The sequence below is a fragment of the Chinchilla lanigera genome, unplaced genomic scaffold (genome assembly GCF_000276665.1).
Source record: "Chinchilla lanigera isolate Chin_1 unplaced genomic scaffold, ChiLan1.0 scaffold00096, whole genome shotgun sequence".
NCBI classification, from domain to species: Eukaryota; Metazoa; Chordata; class Mammalia; order Rodentia; family Chinchillidae; genus Chinchilla; species Chinchilla lanigera.
Window position 1 is genome coordinate 8,323,013 of NW_004955497.1, and position 19,755 is coordinate 8,342,767.

Here is a 19,755-nt window from a genome sequence, read left to right on the forward strand (position 1 = left end):
TGTGACTCTAAATAGAAGTGTGACACAAAATTGTATTGTGATTTACAGCAGAATTAATTAATGGTTATATCTTTTCATACATTTCTCCTAGCAATGTTTTTGTTCATTGTTACTTAAAGGAAATAGATGATGTAGTTTGGACCCATTTTTCAATTAATATAAGAAACAAGAGGCTAGGGATGTAGCTTAGTGGTAGAGCACTTGCATAGCATGCACAAGGCCCTGAAGGCAGTCCCAAGCACTATGGGGGGGGGGGAGGCGCGAGACAAACACCAGGGCTATGGACAAACATTGTGACACTACAAAGGCATATATAAATGGCACTTATCAGTTGTATTTTAGTCTCAACTCTTAAGCACAATATTGTTAAATTTTTGAGAAAAGAATGGAGCCAGGACTCCTTTGTTTCACAAATATCCATTGACTTCAGCTACATATAGACCATGTTCTAAATGGGATGAATTCAACAGCCCGTAAGACTCTTCCCTAGAACTTTATTCCAGTGAAACTTACTGAGATGTTCCCCAGAGCATCACTTTACTAGAGAAGACAGTTGGATGAGGGCATTTCATTTTTAATGATGGTTCTTAATGATATAGACACAGTAGAGGCCCTAAAAGTTTTCTAATTTTTCTAAATAACCATCTCTCCCATAACAGAATATATTTTATTTTCTACATTGCCTGTGATGGTAAGGACAATATATATTGATAAAGTTCACCCACTACATGGCTCCTTTTCTCCATGAATACAATAAAACTTCCATAATTTTATTAATGTTTTCTAAATTATTTCTTTGCTTTCTTGACAGTTTGTATTTAAAGACTACCACTGTCTCAAATTCCTATTACTTTGTGACAGTGAAAGTAGAAAAATCTTACAGAGTGAGTTCTTTTTTCTCCAGTGGAAATACAGATTCATATAGCTTGCTAGAACTGGAAGGGACCTAAGAGACTATCCAGGTGTGTTTTCAACTTCAAGATGAGGACACAGGGCCCAGAGACAGTAGAAGATCTGTAGTCAAGCAACTCAGTGGGAACAGCGTGGATGTTTGAACTTGGATCTCCCGACCCTGGTTAGTCTCATACTATGCTGTGAAGTTCCTGACTGAGCTTCTCATCTTGTATTGTAGGTGGCGGACCACTCTGGAAAAGAAGAATTCTGTTCTCCTCCCTATACGCATTATGAAGTTCCCCCAACTTTCTATCGATCAGCCATGCTCCTTAAGCCCCAGCTGGGACTGGGAGCAGTGTCCCGGCTGCCCTCTGCGAAGAGCAGGATTCTGATCGCAAGTCAGCGGTCTTCAGCCAGCGCCATCCATCCGCCAGGACCCATCGCGACAGCTGCCAGTCTCTACGCTTCGGATCCCTCAGGTAATGAGTCCGGTAATTGCTGCAGTTTCCCTGCTGTAGGTTGAAATAGTTATCATGTAAAATGTTGTAACTGTCTAAAATATGAATACTTCTTACCTCTTAAAAGAAGCCTTTTCCTGCTCTTCCATCTGTCAGTAGATACAAGTATTTGTGAAAACCCATCTGTTTATAGTGTCATCCTCCATGTCACCTTTAGTGTTGGCTTTTGTCACCACTCCCTGGCTTCTTAGTTTCTCCCTCTCTAAAACACCCCATAGACCAAGGTTCAAAAGACTTTCTGCCACAGGCCAGATAGGAACTGCTTCACAGTTTATGAGTTAGTCATCTATGTCGTAAATACTTGAAGCTGTCATTTATAGCCTGAAGGCCGTTTTAGTCTGAAAGTAGCACTAGGCTGAGTGAACAGCTATATTTCAGTGCAATTAGTTTACAAAAGTAGGTGGGGTCTGGGTGCCAGCCCTTGAGCTACAGTTTGTCAGAGACAGATTCCCGGGGTATCACAGTGGGTCCCTCACGCTTTCGTCTGATCACCGTCTTGAGTACATCACACATGCTTGCAGAGTGGCCCTGCTGCCCTTCCCGGCCCTCCGCTCCTGTTCTGCAGTGCTGGCCAGGGTCATCCCTGAGGTTCTCTGCACCTCTATTCTCTCTTTCCTGTCTTCCCTAGTCCCACGGTTTCCTCAGTGATTAGTATATTATTGTACTATAGAAATAATACATACCCATTGTAAAACAAATTTGGATGTAGACAAACATGGCAAAGGTAGCCCAGGATGATAAAATTCTGAATATAGACAAATACGAAGAAGAAACAAATTATACTTGCATTTTTAGCACCTGGCTAGTGTTAATACTATGGAAGATCTTCTAATGTATTTTTCCATCATTGAAATGACACTAAGTATAAATTTTGTTCCACAAATGTCATATTGCAGGAATTTCCTATGTGATCAAAATGTTTCAGAAGTATTTTCAAAGAGATTAAAAAATAATAAAAAGAATTAGAAACAATACTGAATTTCAGAAAAACAAGATGATAGGAATTCAACAATGTTTGTTATACTGCATATTGTTATCTTCAAAGTAGTTGTTCAGATTACCGCATATAAGCATGCAAAATTGGTAAAAAAATTAAGCATTAACTGTGAAGGGGAGGAAATATATGTGTATGTATACACACACACACACAAGATAGCTAAGATAATGGCACTACTAATTTCTATTGGTTTATTGAAAGAAATATTTTAAAGAGTATAGTATTTTTGCTATTTTTTGTTGATATATGAATTATTCCACAAATTTTAGATACTTATGCTCTAGAAGTTGTGGATTTAGGACTTTACCATGAATGAAACGGAGAGCTGCTGCCTCCCTGCAGCATACAGTTTAATTGGTAGAATAGGAAGGAAAAAGAAAAAAATGAGAAAAGAAAGATTAAAAGTAGGGGAGGCTGGGTTGTAAATAAGGAGGGGAAGAAGGTACAAGATACATCATGTACAGGTACATACTCCCTATGATGAATGTGATCACTATGTCTGTCTAAATTGTGCCAATAAACTTAATAAAAAAATAAAAGTAGACACAAAGGTGAACATATCATTGTAAATTTGATAAATATTATGGAAGCATGGAAGAAAATACTTTGAGAAGTTGTAATGAAAACAGTCTTATAGAGTTGGCAAGAGTCTTACGGGGTCAATAGAGTTGCTTCCAAGACAGCCTCTTGGAGAAAATAGGAAGAGTGAGTGGCCACGGGGAGCAGGATCAGAGTTTGTTTACCCACTTCCCGAGTACTGCCAGTAGGGTTCTGCTGATTTGACGTTACTTTGGATAATGTGGCGGTTTGGATTTTGCATGTAATTGTCTTTGTACTTTCATAGGATAAATTATTTGAAGTTAATTATTGGGTAAAGGCATAGCATTTTTCAGGCCAACTAATGTTTTAGGGGGCTTCTAATGATTGTTTTTGTACTAGTGTTTCTGGAGGGTGCTATTTTCTTGCCATTTCTTTGCCTATATTGAACATTAACATTACAATTATTGCTTTTCTTTTATTATTGCTGGAGACAAACATTTTTCATCTGCTTGCCATTATGCTACTTTGTGAGTTGTTGTTTATTTGGGTAATGGCTGGTGGCCTTAATGGTTGCTTTTTTAATAAGCACATTATTTTTGATGGTTCCCACGGTATGTACATATTTGATGGATTTTTTTGTTGTTGGAGCAAGCACAAGTCAATTATATGATTTAGTCACTCAGTCGTAGTGACTCGGGGACAAAGGAGCTATTACCACTGTTTCAGGAGTTGGGATAAAGTACTGAAAACAGAAAAAAATCTTTGACCTGGTGTAAGTTAAATTTTAGAGTGGAAGGCAGACTTTAAGAAAAAAATAACTAAATGAATCATATCATCTTTTGGGAAAAATAAACAGCATTGAAGAAAATAAAACATCAGAGAAGGGGAGGAGGAGGTGTGTGACAAGGAGGAGAAGGGTTGTAGCTTTAGCTGGAGTGGTTGGAAAAGGTTTTCCTGAGGTGATCTTTAAACCAATCCAAAAAGGAAGCAGGGGAGACCCTTTGGATGTCTGGGGTATTGCACTCCAGGCAAAAAGAGGAGCCAGTGCAAAGGCCCTGAGGTGGCATAGAGGACAAGGAGGTGGAGCAGAGTGAGTGGAGAGGAGAGAGGCAGGGTGGGGGAGTAGAGAGGAGGTTGGTTTGGGGAATGGGGTTGCATGGGCCCTTACTGTATGGATTTAACTCTTACTCAAAGTGAGAAACGAAGCCTTTCGAGGGTTTGGAGTTGTGGCAGCATGACCTGACTTTTGTTTAAGTGGGATCTCTCTGGATACCTTGTTGAGAACAGATTATAAGGACACAAAGGCTAAAGCAAGGAGAATGGTCAGGAGACAGTGCAGGGACTCGGGTGTGAGGGCAGGGCCTTGGCCCTTCCAGGGGTGGGAGACTCTGAGAAGGCAAAGCAAAAAGTAGTTTTTCACTCACTGGACTTGGGCTGTGAGAAAAAAAGAGTCACAGAAGCAGAGGACAGAGTTTTAGGCTTGCACCACTAGAAGAATGGAGGGCCAAGCAAAGAGGCGCCCAGTCCAGCCTTGGGAAGGTGGGAGTGCCTCTGGCCAACCTGTGGGACAGTGGTGGCGAGCCTGTGACATTTGTGTGTTATTTGTTTTTCTTTTAAGGCAAAAGATGTTATTTGTAATTTGTTTTTTCTAAACTAAAACCTCAGTGTTCAGATTTAATTGCAGTGTTGGCTCTTTGTGATTAATAAGTGGGATTTTGGTTGCTATTTGGCATTTGTCCCTGAATGGTTCACCTCCACTGCTACAAGATGAAGCACTGGCTCTCTGGGACTAGAGCTGGAGGTCAAGACCTGCATGGAGATTGTTATGGTTTGTGTCTGCGTGTCCCCCCAAATCCTCGCGCAGTCATGGGGCGGGCTTTTAGAGTTTTGATTCTTGGTTGTGAGGGCTACACTGCCCTGGGGAGGATAGTTTGCATACAGTGTGAGGGAGGGAAAGAGGCTGCTTGCCACCATTCCTCCTTTTTTGCTCTTGTTGCTTTGCTGTCTTCCACTGCTGTGAATGCTTGCCCAGAGCTATGTGCCACTCTGCCTCGGAGCCCGCCAAGTATGGACTGAAACCTCCACAAACTGCGAGCTAACTAAACCTTTCCTTCCTTCATTTTGGGCATCAGGTGCTTTGTCCCAGCAACGAGAGAAAAGTAACCAAGACAGAGATATAAAAGTGCTAGTCATGAGCAGGTAGGTGGTGTTTAAAGCCAAGTCGCTCCCCTTTGCCGGGCTGCCAGTGCGGTCCATCACCACTGCACCTTCACTGTTAAGGCACAGACTGGATGTGAACCTGAATTTTGTGCTTTTGAAATAGTATGATGTAACACGTGAAAAACTCTAGGCACAAATGTGGAAAAACTTCAGATCTCTAAAATTAAACTTAGTTGTGACTTGTCTTGCAGTACTCAAGGTTTCAAGAATATACCACTTGCCTAAAAATGTCATAGCCAATAGAGGCAGGCAGATGGAGTCCTTCTAAGGTTGGCCTGTTTGTATTCACACATTTGATCGTGGAGTTACTTTTTCAAAGTTCAGTTCTGTCCTTAGAAGTACACATGTGAGTCCCCCTGCACCCTGCCATTCCTGTTCCTTCTGGATGTCTTAATTTAGAGCATGAGACCCAGGAAAGCTGATGCGTATCCCTTCCATGGGATGTAGGAGACATCAAACCCCCTTTTTAGCACTGTTGGGAGGGTTGTCTGGCAGAGGCTCTGGAACAGACAAGAGCAGCACTAGCTGCTGCTCTTCCTCTTCCTCCTCCTCTTTTTCTTCCTCCTCCTTGTTCTTCCTTTGTTTTTTCAACACTGCAGTTTGAACCAGGACCTTCACACTAAGCTACACCCCCAGCCCTTTAAAAAAAAATAACTTTGGGACAAGTCTTGCTAAGACACTAAGTTGCCCAGGCTGAGCTCAAACTTGTGATCCTCCTGCATCAGCTTCCCAGAGTGCTGGGAGTATAGGTGTGCATCAGCATGCACAGTCAGACAACAAGAGCTTCTTACTCCAGAGACTGGTTGGGGAAGGGGAGCTTCAGAAGCCAATGGCTCAGTTCTGCTCAGTCCCGGGGCACTGGCACCTTGCCATGACCTTTGCCTGGCCAGCTCATTTAGCTGATCCTGGGCAGCAGGCTGTCCTCTTCCTTGGATAACTTCCCTGCAATCTCCTAAGCATCCAGCCACCTGCTCTGGCAATAGCTACATTCATCGTTCTTTTCTGGAGAAATCCTAATTTTTCCTTATTTTCCCTATAAATACTTTCTTTCTCTTCAAACTCTGTTTTCTTTTCATTGTACATCAGACTTAGATGGTCCACTGAACACAGAGCTGAAGTCATTATCCATCATAAACTGTTAATAGTTCTACTTCAGTTTTTATTGGGGAAGTACCAGGAATCGAACTCAGGACCTCAGGCTTGCCAGGCAGGCGCTGAGCCACTGAGCTATATCCCTGGCCCTGTACTTAACTTTAGAGCTAAGAGGACTTCACTGTCCAACTCTCTCAGGAAGGGAAGGGCTCTATTTGCGTACCATACTTATAGAGTAACAAAGAAAGAAAAAACTGGCCAGCCGTGATGACACAGCAGCAGCGTAAGTGCTCAACCATCACCTACTGACCACCACTATGAGTCCGCTTCCACTTTGTGCTCTCCCTACTAGAAATCACCCAGCAGCAGGGAGGGAGGTTCCCTGGAATAGAGAATTAAAAAAGCTGTGGAGAGAACAAAAACTCTTCGAGTTCTCAGTAAGCATCCCCTGTGTGTTCAAGTGAACATGGCCAGGTTTGGCAACATTAAAACCAATTTCTCTGTTTTTAAACACTCAAGCTTTCAGTAAGAAAGTCATCAAGACTCACGTAGTTAATGGTCTAATCAATTACAAATTGAAAATATAACCATAAATATTATCCTAAGATTGCCCAATCTGTAATTCAGAAATTTAAAAAGCTATGAAACTAAAAAGATTTTATAACTCCTTTGATGGTGTGATGGTCAGTTTTGGATGTCAACTTGAGTGGATTGAAAGATGCTGAGAAAATGGGGCAAACACCCTCTGGTGTGTCTGTGAATGTGTTTCCAAAGATGATTAGGGTGTGCGTCAGTGAACTGAGTGGAAGAAACCTGCCCCTATGTGGGCAGTGCCATCCAGTTGGCTAGGGGTCCAGACGGAATAAAAAGCGCATGATGGAAGAAGCTCCCTGTAGATAGCTCTATTCTTGAGCAGATGCTTTTTTTCCCTATTGCTATCATCCACTGACATCACACTCTACTTCAGCCTTTGAAAGTAGATTCACATCACTGACTCTAGGGAGCATCTAGACATTTACCCTTGGACGGGGGCTGCACTATTGGTTCTTTCTCTTTTGAAGCTTGCAGCCTTTGGACCAAGCACCTGCTGGTTTCTCAGGCTCTCTGGCTTACAGTGAATCACTGTGGGACTATATAGCCTCTGCTCCTATGAGCCAATCCCATAAGTGCCCTTTTATTATATGTATAATTCAGTTGGTTTTGTTTCTCTAGAGAACCCAAATTAATAACAAATGGCAATGCATGTGCTGAACAATGAAATGTTTATATTTTTATTAATTTACTTCGTGTGCATATTAAAACATTTTGCTATAAAAGTATTATTGTGCTTAAGAGATGCTGTTGGAGTGCCCTCCTGGTAATACGGAGTTAGGTACTGTAGCTATTTTTGTATTATAAATGAAGAAAATAAAACATAGGCTAAATAATTTATCCCTTGGTGTGCTGCATGTAAGCCGTAATGCCAAAACTTGAACTCAAGACTGTCTCTTTATTTGTGTTCCTAAGCTTCCACCCTAGCCTATGTCTGTCAATTGGCTGTGCCAGCTCTTACTGTCCTGGGATGTTTTTATTTCATAAAATTAGGATAGAGACCAACATTTGTGCATTTTTTGTTCCTCAGAATTATGGCTTATGGGCTGGCCACCTATTTTCTTTTGAAATAAATTATTCTATGCATCCACACTTATTTTTTTACTGGCTATTTGTCATAGTTGAGTCATTCACATAGAGACAGAATTTTGTCCTAGAGTCTAAAATATTTACTCCCTGGGCCTTGAAGGAAAAGTGTGCTGATTCTGCCTTTGCTCGTTGCATTTTCTATTTCAAATGGTACCATTTATGATGAAAAAATACATGGCAGGTTTTGAAACTCTGGCCAAAGAAAGTCTACTGATAGGAGGCAAGATGAATTTAAATTTTATTCATGTATTACATCATAATTAACCCATTTTCAAGACCACCTTTTTTCTTCTGGGCTTGCTTTTCTGGAGAATTTAGCTGTTTCAACACAAGGTAACAGGGACAGTGCTGGAGCATCAGTAGCAGGGAGGCCCGTGATGGCATTGTGTATGCAGGAAGTCTGAAGTTCTGCACCTCTGTAAAGCTAGCAGGATGTTAGCTGGGTAGCGTTCTCCGGCGCACCAAATGTCCTGTATGCAGACCGAGTCCTGTGACTGGATTGCTTAGCAAAGAATCCGATGAAGGTGCATTAAAGGCATCTCTGTGACTCTTCTCTCTCTTCAAGAACTCTAGTTTTTCCTTTAAAGTGATTTTAAAATGGAATTAAGAAGTCTTGGCCATTTTCCTTTTTGAAAAGCCCCCCCTACCACCATCGGAAAAAAAAGACAATAGTGGAAGCATTGTATTAAATCAAATATCTGTATTAGTCAAGATTTTCCAGAGGAACACATATATGGGGGGGCGTCTATGAGATATATATAAGAGTGGACTGGTGGATTTCCTCACACAATCATAGGCTGAGTAATCCCACAGAGGCCGTGTAAAGACTGGAGAACTAGGGATAGAGTAGCTGTTTGGCCCAAGAAACCGGAAGCCTTAGAACAAAGGGGACTAATCGTGCAGAACCAGTCCAAGCCTGAAGGCCTGAAAACTCCTTGGAAAGCCACTGCAAATCAGCATTCAAAGGCTGAGACATCTGGAATTTGGTGTCCATGTGTGACAGAAAAAATGTACCCACTTGAGAAGAGTTGTATGAGCATTCATGAACCTCCGTCAGGGACCCAGCCCATTGGATGGTGCCGTCCACATTCAGGACCTGGGCTGCCCAATCGCTTTGCTGACCCACATGCCAGGGTTGACTGGAAACACATTCACAGACAGACACTTCCAGAAACATGCCACCAGTTCTCTAGGCAGCTGTCAATATAGTCGAGCCGAAAACCAAAATTATCATCACGGTCTGTATATCTAAGGCGGGGCTGAGGCAGGACTGTCACATAAGAAAACACTTCAAGAGGAAACCTTCAGCTGAAGGTACAGAGGAGCACTCAGAGTGGGGTACCCACTGCTAAGGGCAAGACAGGGAATTTTTGGTTAAAGCAACAGGCAGAGTGGATAGGCAGGAGGCAGGAGTGGCCATAGCTCAGCATTTCACCACACGACCTCAGGGAGGCAGGCCTGCATGAGAACACAGGCCTGTATTCAGTCAGTAAGGTCAGTGTCAGGAGGCTCTAAAATGAGTATCTTTTTTCTGTCAACTTCATTTGCTTGGAGAGAAACACAGGTTGAAAGAGAAACCTGTACCTCACACACACAACCTCAGGATCATCTTGGAGGAGCAGAGTGCCTGCCAGCTTGGAACCAAGCCTGGTCCCTTCCTCCGTGAACCTCATGCAATAGCTAGAGAGAAAGCGCTTTCATCATGGGTGGATGTGTGAAAATAAGTCCCCACTTCTGCACACCCGCCCCTCTCTTCATCTACATTCCAGGGGTCGGGGATTTTAGGAAACCCCAGAAGCGTTCCCTTGCACTGATTCTCTTGCTTCCTTGATATAGTCTCAAATGACAAAATTTTGTGGAAGAGTCCTCAATTTTATCTGTTATGCTTCAAAATGAGGTACAGAGACTGAATCTCTCCCTTAAACAGCCTCTGCTCCCCAGATGGGCTGACCTTAGTACAGACATTGAAATAACCTCATTTTAGCCACAAGTAGAATCAGAAATTCCAACCTATATGTGCTTCTTACAGAAGTGCTTCAATTCCTAACCACTGTACAAATCTCACGTCCCTTCTTCTCTTCGTCTTACACAGACTACTTCCCTGGGCTTCTTTCTTAATCTCTGATTCTCAGAGCTGTCCCAGGAGTGCTCCTGTTCTTCCCTGACACTTACCCTGGCCCAGAATCAGGGTCTTTTCTATTCACCTTCTCCTATGGCCAGCTCACAAGAGTAAGCAACAAACAGACGTGGCTTAGCCACCTATGGTCCTTGCAGTCTGGTCAGCCCTGTGCTGTGTTCCCACAGGGAAAAGATGAGGAAACCCTGGTTTTCTGCCTCATGTCTTAAAAAATCTTTGCGTATGCACCACGTGCTTCTTTCTAGACTCTCCTTCATCTTATAAAATGATGTCTTTCTATCTCTACATGAAGCGTGTTCCAGGCAGAGGAGGACACAGCATGCACAAGGGCCTTTGAATACGAATGAGCTTAGCATCGTTGGAGAACAGCCACAAAGGTAGAGTAGTGAGAGGTACATAGCAGGGGAGGAAGCAGGGAAGCGAGTGATGACCCGATCACATTGGGTCCCAAAGCCCAGGTAAAGCATTAAATGTGATGGAAGACCCCTGAAATTTCAAACGTGATCTAATTTTTTTTAAATCAATTTTTATTTTACCAATTGGGTCATCTTTGTAGAATAGGAGAGGTGAGAGTAGAAGCAGGGAGACCAGTTAGGAGCTTTCAAAATTATGTGAAAGGTGGCTAGTAACACCTGATAAAATAGGAGAAATAGCTGGAATTGCTGGGATATATTTTGGAAGCAGAGCCCATTGATAGGACACTGAGGGTGGGTAATGGGGAAGGAGAAGAACCAGTTATAACTTCTAGAATTTTAGTCTCAGTAGCAAGATGGATATGATGACTAACCAGGCTGACTGTCCAGGATGAAAGGAGAGACCATGCCTTGTAGGAAATATGAAGAGTTCTGTTTTGAAAATTCTAAGGCAGTTACCCCATACTACATATGTGAGCTGTAATTCTAGGAGAGGTCAGGGCTAGAGATTGAAATTTGGGGTTCACTGGCTGCTAACTAAAGTCAAGGGAATGCAGCTAGATAAAGGAAACATCCTGGGATAGACCCCTACACTATTCCAATACTTAGATATCTAGCAGAGAAAAGTGTGGAGGGGCAGGCAGTAGAAGAAGGTGGCACATCAGAAGACGGGTGTCCTAGAAGATACAAGAAGAAAATATCTGAAAAATGCACAGAGAGGCCAATAATTTTGAAGCCCACTGAGGGTACTGGGTAGTGTAAGGGCAGAGAAAGGATCTATGAATTTTGCAGCATGGAAACTATTGATTATCTTTACAAGACCAATTTACATGGAGTAATAGGGACAGTGCCTCGTTATCCAGATAGAAGGAAGTTGACACCAACTGTAGTCAGCCCAAGCTTGTGGGCAAATAGCAAATAGGACAAGGTGAAATTTGATCAGGATTACTAGAAAATATTTACACTAATTTGGGATGTTCAAACTAATGTGCAGATTTTCCTTAAAAGCTGCTTCTGTGTTGATTATGCCTCAAACAGATATAGCACTGTCAGCTGTACCCAAATACATTGTGGGTCATAAAAGAATTATTAATTTTTTAGGTAATTGACACTTCTGTCCTATCATTGTGAATGTGCAAAATATTATCTTTAGTCATTTTCCTAGGTCTGTTTGCTTAGCTGTTAGAAAATTAAAATAGCTAGAAAACAAGTAAGAAAAGCAATAATGAATAAGTAAGGAAAATGAACAAAACAGAAAATTGGACAAAGTATCTGAGTGGCTTACTGCTCACAGAAGTTTGGAAGAAAAATGGAAGGAAGCTATTGTGCTGAGCGGTGAAAAATACTTATTTATTTTTAAAAAGATATTTATTATAAAGCTGTGAGGGAGAAGAATTACTGTGACATGCCTTAGTGAGAAGTAATAACTTGTTTTAAGGATAAGCTTATATACAGAATTATTCTTGACAATCTAGGTGTAATTATAAAGATTAATTATAATTAATTGTAATTAATTATAAACTGGCAGGCTTATTGATGTATAAAACAATATTTTGTGTAATATGAAAACGACCCTCTGAGATACTTTCTTTTGTTATTTTCTGTCCTACAGAGAAGGACATTTTTAAAAAGGTGAAGCTCAGGATGACTGAATAACATCAAAAGATCAGAAATCTAGTCATTCTTAGAAGTAGTACTAAAATGGAGATCAGTGTGGTTATCAGTTCATGTTATTAAACAGCAAAATGACAGAACATTGCCTTTCAGCTGTGAATGGATGGCCCATTTCCCTCTTCCCCTGGAGCAAATAGGTAGGATACAGTATTGGGAGGTTTGCCAGTAAAGACTAAACCTAAACAGATGCATGTGCCTTGTCCCACACCAGTGACAGAGATGCTTTCCATCACTGACGACATTGCCAATTTCAGGCAAATACTGACTGTCTTTGTATCACTATATTTTATATTTGTTGACTGTCATATAAATGGAATCATATGGAGCATACAGTTTTTTATGTCTAATATCTACACTCAGCATGATATTTTTGAGATCCACTCATGTTACATGCATTTGCAAATCATTGCTTTTGTTGATACGTATTGTATGGACACACATACATACCATACACATACACACAAAGGAAGGTACTATGGTCCAAAGGAAGGTACTATGGTCCAAAGGAAGGTACTGTGACTGTGTACAGGTCTTTTGTGGACATATGGTTTCATTTCCTTTGGGCGAATTCAAAGGAATGGAATTGCTGGATTCTGTATATATTTAAGTGTATGTTTAATTTTATACAAAGCTGACAACCTATTTTCCAAAGTGTTTTTCCTGTCTCAGATTTCCTATGATTGATCTCTGAGAGTTCCAGTTACTTCATGTCCTTACTAGTATCTGATATTGTTCGTCTTTTAGTATAGTAGCCATTTTTGTAAGCAATCAGTAATATTTCATTATAGTTTTGAATTATATTTCTTTAATAAGTAATGATGTTGAATATCTTCTTATATGTTTATTCTTATTTATCATCTTTGGAGAAATATATGTTCACATCCTTGGACCATTTAAAAATGTGGTTGTTTTTCATATTGTTCAGACAGAAGTGATCTTTATATGTTTTGAACAGAAGTTTTCCTTTCGATGTATCTTTTGAAAATGTATCCATCCTATGTTTGTCTTGGCTTTTCATTTCTTAGCAGTGTTTTTCAAAGTGCAAACGTCTTATTTTGATAATGTATAGTTTATAATGTTTTTTGCTTATGGTTAATGATTATTTTTTCTTAGCAAGGTAATTTATCAACCCAAGGTCTCATATTTCTTTCTGTATTTCATAGAAGTTTTGTAGTTATATTTATCTTCAGGCCTATGATTCATGTTGAATCAATTTTTTAGTCTGGTATGAGATAACATATACATTGTATAGGATAGGAAGATATAATTTGTGTGTGTGAGAAAAGTACTTGAAATAAATATACCCACCAGTGCTTTTCAGCATCATGTTTTTGTATGAACCAGTGCAGGAAAAGAGCTATAATATTGTCTTGATAAGAGCAATTGAATTGTCAGATGTTTTTAATGAATGGGTGATAATAGTTTATAAATAGAGACGTTCCATCTGATAAGAAAAGTTAGGACTTACCTATAATTCGGACTTCCTTAACTTTCCTCATCTTACCCATAATGTTCTTGTGAATTCTGCATATTAAATGCATTTTATTTTTGAGTTTGAAATACTGTGTAAACTTTCCTCTTTGGTGATTTTTAAAAAGCAGGGCAAATCCTACCAAACTTTGAAATGTAGACAGTGAAATTATCAGCGTATTTTGAAGAGCAAATAAGTTTCTTTGGAACAATTTAAATGAGTACAACCTGCATGGTTATGTTACTGTTAGAAGTGTAGCAAAGTATAAGGATATGTGCATTATTTCTGGTATAAGGATGCTGAAATGGCAACGTTATTTTCTCCCTTGTGACTTTTGCCTTTTTTGGTACCAACACACCAAATAATTCTGAATCTTCTTATTTGTATAATAATACTAGTTTCAAGTTTTAATGCATTAAATAGCCATAAAGGATATTCACATGAAATCCTTTGGGTAAAGCTCTACAGGATCGGGACATTCTGGACTTCTTCATATTTTAGCAGAGCTCAGAAGAATGAGGGCTGGGAATGCATGAGCTCATTCAGGAAACCTGGGCCCAGCACTAGCTTTGCAATGATTAGAGGAAGAAAAATGTGAGGGGGCAGCTTATCTGGATTGGAAAATGCAAGAGGCTTTCTAGAGGAGCTGACCCTGGAAGAACAGATAGATGATTATGGAGAAAGAACGAGCTCCATGTGGGAAGAACACGACAGAGACGTGGGTGTTTGTGGCTTTGTTAGGAAACGGGTTCCAGTTTTGTGGGTGGATGATGGGTACATGGGTTGGATGTCACTGGAAACAAAACCAGATGGATAAGGCAGGGCCAGATTGTGTGTGTGTGTGTGTGTGTGTGTGTGTACGTGTGTGTATGGGAATTGGAAACCTTTAGATTTTTAAATAATTTAAATAGAGAATTAACATAATTGTATAATTTGAAGAGGTAATGTAATGGTGCAGATAATGGCAGAGAGGCCGGTGAGGAAACTGCTACCACAGTATAAGCATGAGATAATTTTTTTTTTTATTTTAAAGAGGAAAAAATATAACAATAACAAAACAGTTTTAAAACAGGTTAGTAGGAGAGTTACAATAATTAATATATTGTGTATTGTTGTCTTCATAGTATTCAGAGTACAAGATATAGGCATGATGTCTTGTCCAAACAATATTAGCACACACCTTTCCTTTCAGTGAACTAAGAGAAATTGGCTGTATAACGATCTTAACTATTTTGTGTATAAATGTATTTTTTCTTTTTCTCTTTGTTCGTTTCCCATTTTCCCCATCACAGTTTCTTAGTTGACAATATCTATTGTATATTTTGGATCTTATTAACTCATCAGTTTCTCACAGTAGTGAAACAATACGATGTTTACATATATGGATCTGATTTATTTCACTTATGAGTATGGTCTCAGGTTCATCTATTTGCCTATAAAAATCTCTGGCTTATTCTTCATTATGACTGAGTATGCCATTATATTTTTAAAAGCACGTTTTTTAAAATCTATTCCTCCACTGGTAGACACTTGGGCTGTTTCCAAGATTTAGCTACTATAAATTGTGCTGTCATAAACATGGGTATACATATATTGTTGTGGTCTGATGTTTTAAAATCTTCTAGAAAATTACCCAGAAGGGAAATAGATGGGTTGAATGGGACCTCTAGTCCTAGTTGTTAAGGAATCTCTACGCTGATTTCCACAGTCTTTGCACCAGTCTGCCCTCCTACCAGCGGTAGGGAAGGGTTCCTTTTTCCTCACAGCCCTGCCAACATTTATCATTATCAATTGATTTTTTTGTGACAGACATTCTTGCTGGGGTGAGATGGAATCTCAGTGTTGTTTTTATTTACATCTCTCAAATGACCAATGATGTTGAACATTAAATTTTTTATTATTGTTAGTTTTCCAGGCTGAAAGGGGGTAAAGGTGGAATATATATTTGTTAAAGAGAGAAGCCGTCACCAGGGGTAACTAGGATCCTTTCTGGGAATCACTCAGTACGAATAGCTAGGGGATGTTTCAAAGAATTGAACGTGGTAATAGTTACTTGACTCATGCAGAATTTGAGGTTCCTGGTGTACATTTGAATGTAAGTTTCTAAAATGTCAAAGAAAAGCCTCAAGCAAAGATACAGGTGTGGGGCCCTTATCCAGAGATGTGAGTTGAAGCTGTGAGAATGGATGAGCAGGCTCAGAGAAAGAAATGAAGGGTAGAATAAGGAGACATTTAAGGGGAGAGCTTTATATCCACATTTAAGGGGCAACTGAAGGGAAAAGTCAGCAAGAGATGAGGCAAGGAAGTGAGGAGACACCAGGAAGATGCAGTGGATGTGTGTAAGGAAGAGGGAGTTTCCAAAGTAGAAAATGGTCAAAATTGTCTCACAGGAGAAAACAAGCAAAAATGCAAAGAGGCTGTTGGGACTGGAAATCAGGCAGCATTTGGTGACCTAGTTTTGAATGAACTGTTTTAGTAAAATGTGGGGGTGGAAGCCACATATTAGTGGGTTGAGGAGAGAGGGAAAAGTGAGGAATTAGAAGCAATGAGAATAGACTGCTGTTTCTAAAAGTGTGCTGTTGGAACAGAGGCATGGCGCTAGTTGCGGGGGGAAGCTGGGCTAGATTTTGTTTTGATTTTTATAGTGGGTGGGGGAGATTGGAAATAATTTGAAACATGAGCAAGACAGTGACCCGTGGAGAGAGATAGCCGACAAGTGTGGCCGTGATGACTCTTAGACAGGGTCCTCTGGAAGATCCTGTGAATGGCGGAATCAAGATCGTTCTTTTAAAATCAGGATACCCCATATATTGTCTGTCACTATTGTCTAGTTATTTTGTTATGGAATTTTGTTTTGGACAGAAGTAAGAGTGATTTTTATGCCTCATTTAAATATTTACATTAAAATAAAAAAGAGCATACATTGAAATAAAGGTAAGTCTTGGGAGATAAGTGGAATATGGATTCTTTTAAGACAAAGGATGAGAACCCTATGAAAAACATGGGACAAAGTGTTGATTCTTGTGCTGAGAATGAGGAGAATATATTGGCAGCTTATACATACCACTTCGCTATGACATCAACTAATGAAAGTTAAATCAGATGAGAAAATATCCCTATAGGACAGACTGCTGAATTACTGGGATGGTAAAGATAAAATGGACTATTTAAAGTTCCTTTGGCATCGTAAGGATACCACGTGACCTTGGGACTTACCCTGGATGCTTCAAGAGAACTATTCAATTCATCCCTGGTGTTTGTCTTAGCATATGTATCTCAACGTTCCTTATTCTTCCCTACTGTCAAAATGGACATTGGCCGCAACTATATTTTCATTGTGCTTTGAGCAAACAAAGCTGTTCTCCCTTTGGTCTATTTTCACTACAACTGAACGTGCTAACTGCCTACAGCGGTGCTGGTGCACCTTTTAGAGACAGTTGCCAAACTGCAACCAGAAACCCACTTACTATTGTAGAGTGCCAACACTGCAAGTAAACCTGAATAGTGATGTTTTAGTTTAGAAAAGATAACTCTATATTGACATCTTTTGTCTTAAAAGAAAAACACAATACCATGCATCTCATAGGTCCACCACCACTGCCTAGAAGAACATCGGCAGTGCAGGTTTCCTAAGCTCAGGTGGGGAGACCCAGTTTTGGTGGCCCTGGGGTATAGCAGAGACATACTAAGTGTTCATTAGGCAAGCACTGTACGCTTAGTAAATATTTATGCTGTGTGTCAAAGTGACCTGGACATTGAAGGTGCAGCCATAAACAAGACAGAAAGGGTTCTGCAGGCATTGTGATACAGTGTGCCTGAGTGCGGTGATGGCAGTGTCCTCAGAGACCAGAAGGCCATAGGAGATGAGTATGACCACATGTGGGGTCAAGGGAGTTTCTTAGTGTGAAGAACAAAGGAATGGAGGTGTAAAGGTGAAGGATACAGAATGTCTGGAGTGGAAGGAGTGGAAGGTGTTCCAGGCTGAGGGAATGTGAAGATTGGTGTGGCTGAAATGTAGAGTGTTGGGGGAAAGCTGAGAAATGAGATGAAATGATAATAACAACACTGCTAAGGAGTTTGCCCTTTCTCCTAAGAGGAAGATGGTGTCATCAAAGCATTCGATCAAGAATTTAATAGAATCATACTTGGCTTTTAGAAATGTCAGTTGAAATTTGATAATAGGAATGGAATGGGGTGGGGTAAGAAAGATTGGAGGCAAAGACCCTTTGGGAGAGTGTTTGCAAGATACCAGAAAGTATAGCCCAGTGAGGTGATGGCAGAGGCAGGCATGGAGAGACGTAAATGGCTTTTAGGAGGTCGACTTCACTAGCCTACTGTATTAGTCAAGGTTCTTCAGAGAAACAGAACCAACAGGAAATTAGAAATTTGTTTAAAATGATTTACTTATGTTGACTATAAAGGCTGAGAGGCTCTAAAATCTGCTGTTTGCAAGCTGGGGACCCCAGAGAGCTGATGGTGTACTTTGAAGACCCGAGATCCAGGAGAAAAGAGGGAGGAAAAGATGGGTGTCCCAGTGCAAGAAGTCAGGCAGAGAATGAAGTTTTCATTCTCCTCAGGCTCTCAAGAAATTGAATACTGCCCACTCACATGAGGGACAGCCCACAAATTCAAATGCTCATCTCTTCTGAGCATATCCTCAGAGACACACTCAAAAATAGTATTTAAACCAGATACCAACTATCTCATGATGAGTCAAGTTGACACATTACACCTTTCTGATCCTGTGGGTTAAGTTCACATCAGAATAGATTGAAAGGAAAAGAACAAAGAAAGAAAAAATCAGCTCTAGGTCAACTTCATGGTGAAGAGGCATTACTAATTCTATGGAATTTAGCTGAGGGGTGTGCCCCTTTAGCTGATCTGTCTCTAATTGTGTTTACCTTTCAAAATGACAGTAAAGATGAGAATAAATAATCCAAATTTTTTCCTCCTGTTATCTTTGACCTTATGTAGATATGGATATTCAAGATGCTTGTTTTGTTTCTGAGTGTATATGCATATCCAGTATAAAGACTGTCTTCCTGATTTTACATAATGGAAGGGGAGTTGGTATAGTTTAGATCTTGAATGTCCTCCACATGCTAAAGGTCCACATGCTAAAGGTCTGATCCCCAGTGTGGTGCTATTGGAAGGTGATGCAGCCTTTGAGAGGTAGAGCCAAGTAGCAGGTCCTTATGGTTAACCTCACAGGTAACTGGGGGTATCCTTGAAAGGGACTGTGGGACTCCAGTTTCTTCCTCTTCTTCCTCTTTTTTTTTTTTTGCCCAGGCCACAAAGGGAGCACTTTCTCCCTAGTACTGCCATCTGGTGTGCTCCCAGAGGCCTAAAAGTGATAGGTTTACCCAGTCCTGGACTAGAAACTCTAAAGCTGTGAACCAAACTAAATCTTGATTATCTCAGGTGTTTTGATATAGTAAAGAGAAACTGACTAACACAGGAATGTGTTCTTATCTTTACGCACACCTCCCCCTTCTTTCTTATTCTAAAATAATGACTTCCAAGCCCAGGTTCCCAACCTGGAGAGCACCGAGAGTATTGAGTGATTTGGGAAGGTAGAGCCCCACATGGGAGTGAAGGAGAGGAGCCCTGCAGTAAATGTGTACTGGACCCTGGCTGTGTCCTGAGATTTGTTATTCTCTCGAGATGCCCTTTCCCGCTTTTCCTTGTGCGTCCTGCTGGGGACTTCATGATTCTGTTTGCCTTCTCAACCATGTGTGGTTTTTCTGGAACTTCCCATCTTTCTCTCTGGTTTACTTGTTTGCTTTGTTGGAGTGCATCTGTGGTTATTTCCTTTGAAACTGCCGTTAGTCCAGATGTGTGTACGTGTGTGTGCGCCTATCTGTACACAGGTATGCGTATGTGCACCAGCACTTGTGTCAGATAAAGAAGAGACATTTATCTTGCTTAGCACTTGTTAAACTTTAAGGCTCATGACTCCAGCTCTGGGCAATCATCTTATGTTCTCCCTTGTTAATTTCTACCCCTTTTTCTCCTTGGAATTTCTATTACTTGGTTTTGTATCTCCTGAAGTATTACCTGTGTTACATGTTTTCCTTCTACATTTTAGACAGTCTTTCTTGATTTTACTTTAAACCCTT

The 19,755-nt window shown here is 40.5% G+C and overlaps 1 protein-coding gene across 1 annotated transcript in view; it reads left to right on the forward strand.

Annotated features, from left to right (window-relative positions):
• Window positions 1–19,755, forward strand: part of LOC102017681 (microtubule-associated tumor suppressor candidate 2-like) — a gene marked incomplete at its 3' end in the record, with an annotated part of 235,319 nt that overhangs the window by 190,293 nt on the left and 25,271 nt on the right. The window contains exon 4 of the mRNA XM_005406382.1: window positions 1,133–1,373. Within this exon, the coding sequence (XP_005406439.1) occupies window positions 1,133–1,373 (241 nt within the window). The remainder of the gene's footprint in view (window positions 1–1,132; window positions 1,374–19,755) is intronic.